Source organism: Amblyomma maculatum, unplaced genomic scaffold, assembly GCF_055883805.1.
Source record: "Amblyomma maculatum isolate TAMU_Amacu unplaced genomic scaffold, ASM5588380v1 scaffold_18, whole genome shotgun sequence".
Lineage (NCBI taxonomy): Eukaryota > Metazoa > Arthropoda > Arachnida > Ixodida > Ixodidae > Amblyomma > Amblyomma maculatum.
Genome location: NW_028146743.1, coordinates 5,470,681 through 5,484,060, shown reverse-complemented (window position 1 = coordinate 5,484,060; position 13,380 = coordinate 5,470,681). Strand labels below are relative to the sequence as shown.

The following is a 13,380-nucleotide window of genomic DNA, read 5'->3' as shown; positions in this document are numbered from 1 at the left end:
AGGGGCACTGAAGTCCGCACGGGCCTCGTGGCTCCGTACAAAACTTGCTCGCAAAACATGTCGCGCGCCTGTACAAATGCAAAGTTTAACCCTCTCGCTATCGGGGGTGATTTATCACGAGCATAGTGATTTATTTTTTATTATGATTACTATACAAATAACATAGTCAACAGAAAATGCACATTTCAGTGTTATGCAGGGGTTTTTAATTAACATCATCATCATCAGCCTGTCTATAAATGAGATAAATGAGTATAAGAAAAAAGAACACTGCTCGATACTTCTTGAGAGTCCCAATCCGAGCTCCACTCATATTCATAATCAGAAACGCCATCGCTCTAGTCCGCAGTCGAAGGTCCCGCACGGTGAGCCATCCGAAAGTAACCACCGCACGCACGGAGGGCCCAAGCGACCAAGTCGTGTTGATGTATTGGAGAGACAACACCGCACGCACCTTAAATTGATGCTTTGTAGCAGACACACCAACAAAATAAAAACAAAAACCTGCAAACCCTGCGGCAGATGGCAGAACAACCCTTGAACCCGTGCCGCAAGATCGCTTAGCGCAATAGAGTAGCGCGGTCCGCACCTCCCAGCAAAGAAGGTGGCGGTGGTAGGCGCTGGTGGGCGCGGTCACTTCATACTCTTCAATATATACAGTCGAACCCGGTTATATCGAACCCGGATATATCGAATTTTGGTTATATCGAACTCGCGGAATATCCCCTTGAAAATCCCATGTAAAAGTATAGGAAAGCCGCGTCATATATCGAACTCCGCACCACGCACTGGAAAGTGTGCCTTCCCCAAAGACTATTGCATCACCCTTGGCCGTTTGCCGCGTGACGTTTTCAAGCAACGCGCGGAAGGAATGAGAGGGGACAGTTCTGGACAGCGCCGCGCCCATTCCCCAAAGGCGCGTGCATCTGCAGTTATCGTTTCCCGCGCGCCAACACATGACGTTTGCAAACCATGTGCGTGGGTGCGCCCATTCTTTTGCCGAGCTATCTCTCTCCTTCAGCACGCTCTACGCATGCGCCAAGCCAGCTCAGCCCGTTTTCAGACAGATGTCGGACGCTTTCTCCAGCGTGTGTTGCGAACCCTCTGCGCGCGGCGGCTGGCGTGGCTATGGCGCCTGCGGACATTAAGAAGCGGCAGCTGTTTTCTTTTTTTTCGAGAGTCATTCTTTCTTCTGTGCTGTACACGCGACGTAGCGTAAGATTGGCGGCTGCGGACGTTAAGAGGCGGCAGGCTTTTTTTTTTTATTTATTTTTTTTTTTTTTTGCGGGAGCCGTTTATCTTTGCATGTATGAATTAACGGAAACACGCAGTCTGCTGCTGCGATCATGACGCCCGCCCCAAGCGCGGCGTGATAAATCGAACCAGGCTTGTGCAATCAAGCCATCACGGGCACTCTGCCAAGTTCGCTCCCCGCCACCGCAGGAGCTATAAAAAGATAAACGCGCCCCGACGTTATCGCTGCGCAGCATCTTGGCACGCTGCCAAGAAATGAGCTGTGGATGCGACGACCGAAACGGAGTGACGCGCGCCATCGACATGCAAGCGAAAACGCTCGCGATTTCTGCCGCAGCGACACAGAAACCTTGTATTGAGCTGTCGCGGTTGCTCGAGCGGCAAGAGGGACGCAGTTCCAACAAGTTTGAAATTTTTCGCTCTGTCGCTGCCACTCGTCGCTGAGATCGCTCAATCGCTTGCATGTGAGCGAGCTGGCCTTAACGCATTTTTATTTTTCAAATTCTCGGGTGCAAAAGTGGAGGGTGGGTTCATTATGCGAGTGGGTTGATTAGGCGACAAATACGGTATCGTTTTTTCGCATCGTAAGTGCCGTCACAAGCCGATTTTTTTTATATCGAATTATCGATATATCTAACTATTTCGCAATCCCCTTCGAGTTCGATATATCCGGGTTCGACTGTACATATCAACACAGCGCCAGTCCAAGCACGCCAGCTTCACGTGCCAGCTTCGCGCTGAGGCGCGAAGTTTTGAATGGACTATAGAGAATGTACCTGCACGTTAGTGACACTGTGAGAGGAATGCTCAAAAACGTTCCGGTATGTTCGTGACACCGAAAGGGTTAAGTGAACAAAGGCCTTCCTTGAGTTGAACGAAACTGCTCAGTTACATGCGAGGATACCAAAAAAAATATATATATAACAAGCGGGCAGCAGTGTGCTTCCGCTTTACCACACCATGGTCTGGGCGGTTGTTTCTTTTGGCATGGTGCAGGCAGCTACGAAAGCCTTAGGCCTAACAACCACTATGACAAAGACCGCCTTCAAAAAAAAATACAGCAACAACCCGTATAAGGGCCACATGCACACAGCCGTGAGGAGACATCGGCTCGGTGGCATGGTCCTACTCCGCTCACTGCACGAAGCAGATTTGCGGTTGGTGCTCACCGTCCCGGACGGTATCGGAACGCTCTGTGCCGAGCCGCGACTCCCGGAATTGCAAGGAGACAGAAGAAAAAATATGTACAGGAAAACTTGAACCACCCACGTGATTTTCGTATACTCACTCGCTTTAGGCCAGCAACTTCGCGGGCGCTAGGCCTCGCACTCCCTTGAAGTGGAAGACTTGGCTTTCCCCGCGTGCACAGGGACGAGGCCTTGGCGCTCGTGCTATCGCGTTGCTGGTGCCATTTCTCAATAGTTAACTTGTGGGATACACCAATAATGGCAGAGTTTCATCACTAGATGGCACTTTGGATAGCTTTCAGGGTGCCTCGATGCCTTTCACCTCCGCTTTCAGGGTGGAGACACTGCTCTCTCCGATGGCATGTTGGGTCCCACTAGCCCGTTCGGAAGTGTTGAGCGCAGTGAGGCAGCGGCCGGTTTCGATGATAAAACTTCAGTTTTTCGAATTTCCATTCTACCAAGGCAGGATGGTATCAAAGAATGTTGTAGCTGTGAAACAGTTAGTTGCATTAAATTCTGTATTTTTTTTTTTTTTTGGTAATCTGCCCAGAAACTTTTTGCCTTCAGAACAGTCTTTACATTCCGATATGCATAGCATACCCCGTCGCAGTTCGCTCACCTTGGATAGTCAAAATTTCGATTCTTTGGGACTTAGCGTGAATGTCTTTTTGTAGTGGAACAAACGTAGTCAGTTGTGACATTTTGTTCACTGAGGGGCGCCACCTTGCCGGTCTGCTTCGGTAAATAAAAAGGCACGCATGACTGGGCCAGTCAGTGCGTGCTATGCCCTCAACTGGCATGTTGCTCTTCACTCTTGGCCGGAATATGTTCCCGGCCCGGCTTATTACAACTGGCGACGAGCGATAAACCACTGTCACATCCGCGTTATCCCCCCTGGATCGGCTATGTCTGCTGTCGGGAAGCTGGAACTGTTCAACGCGGGTACATCGGACTGGACCGAGTATCGTGAACAGGTGGAACTGTAGTTCGCAGCGAATGACATCGCTGAGACGAAGAAGCCTGCTTTGTTTCTGGCGTTGTGTGGATCAGAAACGCTGTGGAGCCTGCTAGCCCCTACGAAGCCTGCCGACACCACCTTGGCTTCAATTTTCGACACTCTGAACAAGCACTACTCGCCAAAGATATCAGAGGTTGTGGCCAGTTTCAAGTTTTTTTCTCGGCACTGGCGGGACGGAGAGTCAATCAGCGACTTCATCGCATCACTAAAGAAGCTTGCCGATGACTGCAAGTTCGCGTCGTTTTGTAAGCGGATGCTGCGGGACCAAATCGTGAGCAGAATCAATGATGTCACAATGCAGACTCGGCTGCTGGAAACGGCAGATTTGGATTTTGAGACTGCAAAGAATGCCGTAATTTCCATGGAGGTTGCACGGAGGGATTCCCGTGCAGTATGTACTCAGCTACCCCAAGCGACGCCAGTACAATCCGCGGAGTCTGCGAATGTTGTGAAAACCAAGCACCAGGCAAGTGGGTCTTGTTTCCGCTGTGGGGGAAATCATCGGGCAACCCAATGTCGTCACGTGAGCACCGTTTGCTTCAAATGTGAGAAGAGAGGACATCTGGCCAGAGTATGCCAGTCAAGCACGTCACAGGCTGTGAAAACGAGGTACTGGAATGGATCAAAACCTGTGTCCACAACCTGTACGACGAGTTGGCGGCAATTGAATTCAGGCTGGAGAAGGAGGGAGCGTACAACCTATGGTCAGAGCCATTGTGTGTTGAAGTTTCCATCAATGGGGTGACTTTGGGCATGGAGATTGATACTGGCGCCAATGTGTCAACTATCAGCGAGAGAAAGTTTACGCAGCTGTTTCCCTCAGCAATACTGAAGACATCGGTAGTTCAGCTCCGAGGAGTTTTCGGCGACACGAAGCCTGTGGTAGGCAAGTTCATGGCAACTGTGAAGCTCAGTGAGAGTGAATGTGTGCTGCCTTTGTTCGTCGTGAATGGCCCGTGCCCAACGCTGTTCGGAAGAAGTTCGGTGAAGGAATTTCAGCTCGGAATCGGCAAGCCAGAAACAGTCAATGCGGTGACGTCCGTGGAAGAAATGGGGAGTCAGTTCTATGAAGTATTTTCGGAGGGACTGGGCACCCTTGAAGGCGTGACCGCCCAAATTACCGTGCAAGAGGAAGCTAAGCCTAGATTTTTTAAGCCGCGGATCGTCCCATTCGCACTACGAGACAGAGTTGTTGAAGAGTTTCAAAGGATGGAGCTGGAGGGAATCATCCGGCATGTAAAGACGTCCGAATGGGCCGCGCTTATTGTTCCCGTAGTTAAGGGGGATGGCTGTGTTGTTTGTCTGTGCGGCGACTTCAAGATGACAGTGCTTGAGTTGTACCCAATCCCTCGCATCGAGGAGCTGTTTGCAAGGCTAACAGGGGGGCTATGTTTACAAAGCTCGACCTGAGAGATGCATACCAGCAGGTTAAGCTGCACGAAGGCTCACAAATTTGTTTTCATCAATACCCTGAAGGGTTTGTACCAGTTCACCCGACTTCCGTTCGGGGTGTCGTCAGCATCGGCTTTATTTCAACGCGAGATGGAGAACCTTCTGCACAGTCCTGACCATGTTACGGTATACTTTGACGATATACTGGTGACTGGCGCCAACAGCAGCGACCATTGGGCTAATGTGTGCCGAGTCTTGGAGCGATTGAGGAGAACCGGGCTGCAGCTGAAGCTTTCTAAATCTAAATGCGAGTTCATGGTACCAAGGGTGGAGTATATGGGGCACGTCATCAGTGCAGCCGGTCTTCAACAAAACTTAACCAAGACCGAAGCCATGCTCTCAGCACCAATGCCTCGGAATGTGAAAGAGCTACAGAGCTACTTGGGCCTGATCAACTTTTATAGACAGTTCATGCAAAACCTGTCTAGTGTGTTGCACCCTCTGAACCACTTGCTGAATGCAGGGGCCTGGTGGTGCTAGACGTCTGAGGAGGAGCAAGCTTTCTGGAAAAGCAAAGAGCTGCTTACATCCGCAAGATTTTTAGCACATTTTGACCCTGCAAGACCAACTGTGCTGATCATAGATGCCTCACCTTACGGGCTGGGGGCAGTCTTGGCACAGCGGGAGACTTCGGGGGAGGAGCGTCCCATTGCTTTTGCATCTCGAAGTCTGGTGGCTGCAGAAAGGAACTACAGCCAGTTGGACAAAGGAGTGCTAGCGCTCTAGTTTAGGGTCACAGAATCCAGACAGTACTTGTGGGGTCGACCGTTCGAAGCCGTCACTGACCACAAGCCACTACTACTTTTACTCCTAGCAGACAGACCTGTCCCTGAGTCCTGCTCCCCCAGGGTGATACGGTGGTCCTTGCTGATGTCTGGATACCGATATGCACTAAGCTACAGGTCTGGTAGCCACATAGCACATGCGGATGGACTGAGTCGCCTGCCACTTCCCACAACCGAGTTTCCCGTTGACTGCCCTGCAGACGCTTTCATGCTGGCAGGAGTATACCCACGAGTGCTGTCGTCAGCTGCTGTTGCTGACACCTCTGGCCGGGATCCAGTAGTTTCACGAGTAAGAGAAGCCTTGTGGACTGGCCGCCAGCTGGACATGGGACTTGAGGGGAAACCCTATGAAACACGGTTTTCTGAGATGAGTGTGCAAGGGAACTGTGTGCTCTGGGGCAACCGTGTGTTGATTCCTGCATCACTCCAGGGCGACGTATTGAGGCTGCTTCATGAGGGCCATCCAGGGATATCCAAGATGAAAGCTGTAGCACGGAGCCATGTATGGTGGCCTGCAATGGATGAAAACAAAATTTGGAGGACGCCTAACTTTGCCTCTAAGAATGGAACGCGATAGCGTTATCACACCCCGTTTGCACCGTCTACTCATTTGCTTGTTGCGCTTTTGAGCGACGCAAAGACATAGTTCACATTATACAACACTCGTTAACTTGTCCAAAGTTACTCATTTTTATTTATTAATCCTTCCAGGACGTAGAAGCGCTACCAGCCACCTTGCTGAAACGCGCGGGCCTCAAGTTGCAGTCGTAGTTCGTCGGCAACATCGTTGCCGATCCGAGCCGGCGCGATGAAGATCTCGGAGGCCATGCCCTGTCTGCCCTGACTATCTTAATCCGTGCGCCACATGCATGATGGCGCTACATGCACGCCAAGCGAAGAGGAAGTACAGCGGAAAAGTAATTTGCCACTCACTTAACTGCGTGTTCTGTAATTCTGTAATTTACATGCTCATAATTATTATTATACACCACAATATACTTCTCTAAGGGACATTTCTAAGACAAAACCGCAATCAATAGACGCGCCTTTGTCTATTTCAAACCATCTAGCTGGCGTGGCGGAGTGGTTAGCGTGCTCGTCTCGCACCCGGAGGCCCACGTTCGATTCCTCAGGTCGGCGATTTTTCCTACTCGTTTTTATTTATTAATGCTTCTGGGATTTTTCGCTCACGGCCAACGCCAGACGACGCGGGACAGCGGCCGCCGACGACGACACCGACTTTTCTGCGACACGGGGCCCTTAACGCTATCGCATTAATATTGTTGCTGTCGTCCAGGGGTGCCCCACGTGCCAGGAACAGCAGCGAGCGTCACGGCCAATACCCGTCATGCCCTGGAAGTTCCCGGACAGACCCTGGTCAAGACTTCATGTGGACTATGCTGGGCCATACCGGAACACTTATTTTTTATTGCAGTGGATGCATATTCTAAATGGATTGAGGTGTTCCCAGTTTCCTCGCCATCTGTGGAAGCCACCATTACATGCTTGAGAGTCATGTTCGCAAACCAGGGGTTAGCCGACATTTTGATTTATTAGTGACATGTGTGCAACATTCTTAAAGAAGAATGAGGTGAGACAGATGCTGGTACCGCCGTACCATCCAGCGTCTAATGGCACTGCAGAGCGTGACGTTCAGACCGTAAAGTGGAAGTTGCAGAAGGCTGGTCCTGGGGACCTTCAGGCACAAATCGCACGCTTCTTGCTGACTCATCGATCGACCCCACATGAAGTCACGGGATGCAGTCCCGCAGAGCTACTGCTCGGAAGAAAAATGAAGACTGCAATGGATCTGCTTCGACCGGATCTGAGGGCCACTGTACAGCAAAAAGCTCAAGCACAAGATTAGATACGACCAGCGAACGAAACCTCGGATTCAGGAACTGCCTGGGGATGAGGTATTTGCCAGAAACTTTCGGCCAAGATCTGCATGGGACCTTGGCATGTGCATGGGTACCGGCTGTAGTCACAGCTCAGGGAGCGTTTTCATCGGAACTCCAACTGGCATACGGACGACGTTGGATGCGCCATCATGATATCTCCGGCAGGCAAAACCGCTACCCCAGGTTGAGCATAATCAACCATCCAGCACAGTCACGGACCCTGGCATTCCTGGGCCCAGTCCTAACATATCCAAGCCGGCAGAGCAGGTTGTGGCACCTGACTTGTCAGGCCAGAGTTCCGGAATCTCCTGTCTGGGAGTTTCCACTGAGGAGCCAGGGCAGCCAAGGGCTGCAGGAGGTACATCGTCCACATTGTCCCCTCGTCAAACACCTGTCATCACGCCTTCCCGACAGGGCACGAGAGTTCGTCAGCCTGTACAGTGCTACATCCCATAACTCAAGTGCTGCCATTTTTACACCTAATCACCTTATAGTTGTTGGGGTTTTTTATTAACTTAGGGTGGGAGGGATGTGACGTTTTGTTCACTGAGGGGTTCCACTGCGCCGGTCTGTGTCGATAAATAAAAAGGCACACATGACTGGGCTAGTCAGTGTGTGCTATGCCCTCGAATGGCGTGTTGCTCTTCACTCTTGGCCGGGTAATGTTCCCGGCCCGGCTTATCACATAGTACGTAAGAAAGCTGTTCTGAAAACATTTTGAGATAACGACAGGAGCTCTCTCTAGAAAGTTTCAGACTAGTTTAAGGAACGTTCTGGATATCCTGTGCATAGCATACATGTTGGACTGTGCGAATAGTAGTAATATATTGTATAAGTCTTTTATTTATAAAATGTGTGCAATGGTCGTCTGTGGCTAGGTGTAATGCAATTTCAGCCGATGTTTCGCTTTTTTTCGCACTCCAGCATGCCTACACAGACGAAGCTCCTCGTTCCGAGCTACACTTTCTGCACAATGCTACCAGAAGTCTCCTGTTTTGTCCACAAGACCCGAGTCGCATGTCCTGATAGCTTGAAAACGTGTTATGCTCTCGCAGCTGTCGAGCCATGCCACAGGCGAGGTGGGAAATTGTTGGTAAAGACGTTCCCACAAATTTGTCGTTTTAAATATCTTCGTTTGTCATATTTTCTTCGTTTTAACCAGCGCTCTGCAAACTTGCACTTTTAGCTGAAATGATGTCTCCAACGGGAGGTGAGGATCTAACCTGCTAGGCAACACCTAAATTTACCGAGGCTTTTTTCAGTAACCTGAAGAAGAGGGCGTTTCCCGGTAAAATGGCTGCATTAAATAAGGGCTTTCGCTATGAAGTGTGTATCTGAAGCTCTCGTCGCCGCATCTTGTGCGGTTCACAAAGGCACGCAGACTGCCACCCCTCCCCAACTGCTCCCTTCGAGTTTTTCACCCTACCTCACTAAGTTTATTTCAATGATGCCAGTAGGCATCAGTATAAAAGAGATGATGGAAAGTAAAAAAAAAATGCCTTCCTTTTTGCTGAAGTCACAGGCCATTGGCATGAGCAAAATTCGTCACGCATGCGTGTCTGCACTGAAATCTTAAAATTTTTCTATTTTTCTTGCATATCTAAATGACTTCAGCGGCGATGCAAGCTCGTTTGTCGCCTTCCTGGATACTTTCTTTCTGTGCGCTTTATGATTATAACTTGGCTTTTCATCTATCCCATACGGCACATTTGCCTCGTCCAACGATTATAAAGTGAGAACGGATGGTTCCGCACAGTCTACATAAGCGGCAAGTTCTCCTGGTTTCTTCTGATAGCTGCAGTAATTGAGCATGGCAGGGGCAACAGCATTTAGAAAGTGTAACATTCAAGGGCTTATTTTGTCTGGTTTCTTGGTGTCCCGGTCGCCTTCAGTAGTTTTCTTCATCATTAGCCATGAACTCGACAAAAAGAAGAAAAGAGGACAAAACTAGTCATGCATTTCCTTCTAAAAACTAGCTTTTTTCCTCAAATACTCAACTCTGCCTGCATTCTGTCTGGTTCATGTACACCAGGTTATTTACAAAAAGAAAAGAAACAAGAAAAGGCAACATCCTGCAACCCATCGTGCCACCAATTCACGACCAAGCATCTCAATTCGAAGGAAACCCAACCGTCTGCAAAATATTTTTTCACTCAGGCGACTAGAAGAACTTTAGGGAAGGGATCTGAATGAATGATGGAAAAGTGGGTTTAAAATGCACGAAGATAGTTCCATTTGTAAGCTAGATCACCCTTCACGCTGTTGGCACATTGGAGAAACACGATAGCGGCGTTGTGAAAAGTCCTCGCGTTCGAACAACAAATGCAGTAGGTTTGTACGGAATTTACCAAGCCAACTACAACCGCTGCATCATGTAAAGATCCCTCTTGAAACTGCAAGAACATTACTGCCGAGAGCAAATTAAAAAAATGCCATCTTTTTCCAGATCATTCGCATTATTTCAGTCGCCGCACAACTGTGGAGAGCCCCCGCCGCAAGTATTGCTTGCTGCATGCAATTGTCGAGTGGGACCTAACATGCCGCCGGGAGGGGAAAACAACGGCACAAGGTCCTGAAAGCGGAGGCGAAAGGCATTGAGGCACCCTACTTTATGTGATTTTAGTGCTAAATCAAAATGATAAATCCTTGGGTTTTGAATATTGGAATGCTCTGTCCTTACATCATGAAGCAAGGTCTTTTCATTTCCATCATAGCCTCATGACATGTTTTGGTCAGTGGTTGTTTTTTCGAGGACTTTAGATCATCAAAAACAAGTCTGAAATCCTTCATTACAGCGTAAGCCTGCAAGCAACTTCAGGACATTGAACCTCACACGTCATACCAGTGAGTACAAGCAAGTCACAGTCCGAAAGTCCCATGAATGCTAATTGTACTGTCATGCTGAGCGGTAACCGAGATAAATTTGGTGCTTTGAGTAACTGCTTCAGTCTAGAAAGATAAAGTCCATCAGATATGCTCCTGGTCCTACAAGGTCACAGATCAGTGTTCAGGAATCGTTTCTAGACCACTATGTACGTAGTATAGAAATTAAGGCTTTCAGCTATAGGCGTGCTGTTTTCATGATAATAAATTTTACTGCTGAATGTTACATTGTTGTTGTTGCTGCTTCCTGCCTTAGCTGCTTTGCCACATTTGCATTTCTTGCGCTATAGCCGTTCCATGTTGGGGGAATGCAGTCACGAGATTGTCTAGTGTAGAACACGTGAACGGGTTTTTCAGCTTGGTGATCCTTTTATTTTAAGGTTTAAGGCTGAAATGAGCAATGAACTATCCATGGACCTTGCTGTGATGCCCACACACGCACGAGCCACTTTGCAGATACAAATTATGCTTTGAAAACACAGTCTGAGAGGCACCGTCAGTGAAGAAATTCACAACGGTTGTCATTCTGCCCACATTAGAGACCAAGAAGTGCTCTAGGCTAGATTTCTTATTTTGAAATGTCACTCTGGCTATTATTCACTTGTGGGCTCTGTTCGTTTGTTTTCTTTTTTTCTCTACAATCATATCATGGAGTTTGTAGTGAGGTGTTTGCGCCCGAATTGCATGGACGATGCCATATCACAATCGCACACTCAATTATGAGCACATCTTGCTGAACCTTGCTGATTCTAGTGTTTAAGGCAGCCTAAAGACATTGTGCTGCTTAACCAAAGGATATGGGCTCGGTCCCCGCAGCGGCCTTTTTTTCTCATGAAGTGAAAAGCAAAAACGCCTCAGTATAGAGATTTCGGCGCACTTAAAGATCCCCGAGTAGTCAAAATTCGTCTGTAGCCCTTCACTAATGCGCACCTCATAGCTCTAGTGTAGCTTCGGCGGATTAAAAATGAACCTGATAATTTGTGTTGCTGCTGGTATTCCTGCACCTCACGGTACTAGGTACTCCGCAAAGTGACAGCCCTACCATGACTGTCCATGCTGTTCTCTGGGTACACATCATTGCTTGGACAATTCCGCTTGGAAAATTCAATCTTTGCTACCTAAGTAGGCGAAAACCAAACAGCCAGCTATGAGCAGTAATAATTAATAATAATTGGTTTACAGAAAAGAAAAGGCGCAGTATCTGTCACACTTCTGTGGACACCTTAACCGCTCCATAGAGGGAGGGAGGAAGGAAAGGGAGTGAAAGTGGAAAGAGAAAGAGGAGCCGGTAGTGGAGGTCTACGGAGTAATTTCGACCACCTGGGCATCTTTAATGTGCACTGACATCGCACAGCACACAGACGCCTCTTCATTTCACTCTATCGAAGCACAGCTGCCGGCAGTCGGGAGCGAACCCAGGAACTCTGGCAGAGTGGTCGGGCATCTTACCACTGTACCACTGTGGCGGGGCAACCATGAGCAGTAAATGACCATTTTACGCGGCCTACCACATGTGCTATTTAGTGACAGTGGGGCTATGTGAAAATCCGTCGTGGATGCATTCGCCTGTGGCATTTCGTAAATGACAGAATGCATAAGATTTACACAAAAGCAAATCTGACGTAAAGGATAAAAAAAAGGACCTATGAAGCAAAGCAGCAGACGCAAAGCTAATTCCGCCTGAGAAATTAGTAGCTGACCCACGCAGTGTGCTCGCTGTAACTGCTAGTAGACAGCAGTACTCCTCGGCAAATATAAGATAAGAAAATAGATCATTTTTGGACCTTTTTCCACAATCTGACCATGTGCAATCTAATTATTACCCCTCGAGAAGCACTCAACATTCACAAGCTGCTTCCCGTGGCCAGCGTCACATGATACTCCTGGCGAGAAATAAAAAGTTGTGCACGAAGCTAGCAGCCCCATCCTGCTTCCCTCGCTATTTTTAATGAGGTTTTGTGTACAGCAACGTACAGAGAAGCATTTGGGCACCTTGTATGACGATAGATGCTAACTTGTGCGTTGCTAATCCCGTACTAATACTGTGGTTTCCGGAATCCCTGAACATGACGGAAATGCCTGCTGTCAACGCAATGGGCACTAGATTTTATTCCCATAGTGTACTTCTTTTTCTTGACCTTCATGTTCCTGTCGTTTGACCCCAATGCGGCGCACTGTTGAATTCAGGTGCCTCCTTATCTCGTCGCTACTGCCTTTAAGCCTCATTCTTGGCTAGCCACTGAGCCTCACACTGACTGTGCCTGTGAGTTTTCTATTCTGCGTGTGGTGCACTATAAAAAGTACTCAGGTTTTTTTTCTGCTTCTTGTCAAGAGTCAGCAGATATGGTTGTCTGTGTGAAATGCTTGTGAGCCTGCAGCATAAAGCTCCAACTCCAGTTGCGTTGCACTTCGACGTGTATGCCAAAGCTGATCTCTGCATTCGTGCTTTGCATGGCTCCGGCGCTCCAGTCTGCCCTCGCCAGATGTTTGGCGCTCGCATGTGCCCATGGAGTGACACATGAAGGTGCACCATGTGTGGTCCCCCTTTGCTTCGCCTTGCTCGAGGTGCCACGCATAACCTCCCCGAAGTGTCAAGAGTTTGTCTTTCTATGGTTCCTGAAATGCAGTTGGTTTTTTTTTGTTTGTTTGTTTGTTTTAGCCCTTGCATCAAGGACACTTTAAGGTTGTGCTGGCCTTTGGCAAATGTGGATGCAATGCAACTTTCTAGTCTTAGTTAAGGGCGCTTACTAAGCTTTTGACGTTTGGAGAGAAAAAAGTGTGGTAGCTTCTTTTTTTTCACCCCTGAGCCTGTGTATAGAAATGGAAGTTGCAGCCATCCCCACCATAATCTGCCGAAAATGGTTACATATGCTTTGTGCCTCTGCAAAGCTTTTCATAGC

General features: G+C 48.5%; 1 protein-coding gene across 2 annotated transcripts in view; it reads left to right on the top strand.

Moving 5' to 3' along the window:
* The window catches only part of cm (AP-3 complex subunit carmine), an 85,062-nt gene that overhangs the window by 50,510 nt on the left and 21,172 nt on the right, over nucleotides 1–13,380 (top strand). Inside the window, exon 10 of one of the 2 annotated variants that reach the window (XM_084586360.1) lies at nucleotides 10,393–10,500. The exons of the other annotated variant lie outside the window; for it this stretch is intronic. Within the exon in view, the coding sequence (XP_084442486.1) occupies nucleotides 10,393–10,485 (93 nt within the window). The 3' untranslated portion in view covers nucleotides 10,486–10,500. Of the gene's footprint in view, nucleotides 1–10,392; nucleotides 10,501–13,380 lie in introns of those variants that run through there. 2 annotated transcript variants of the gene reach the window in all.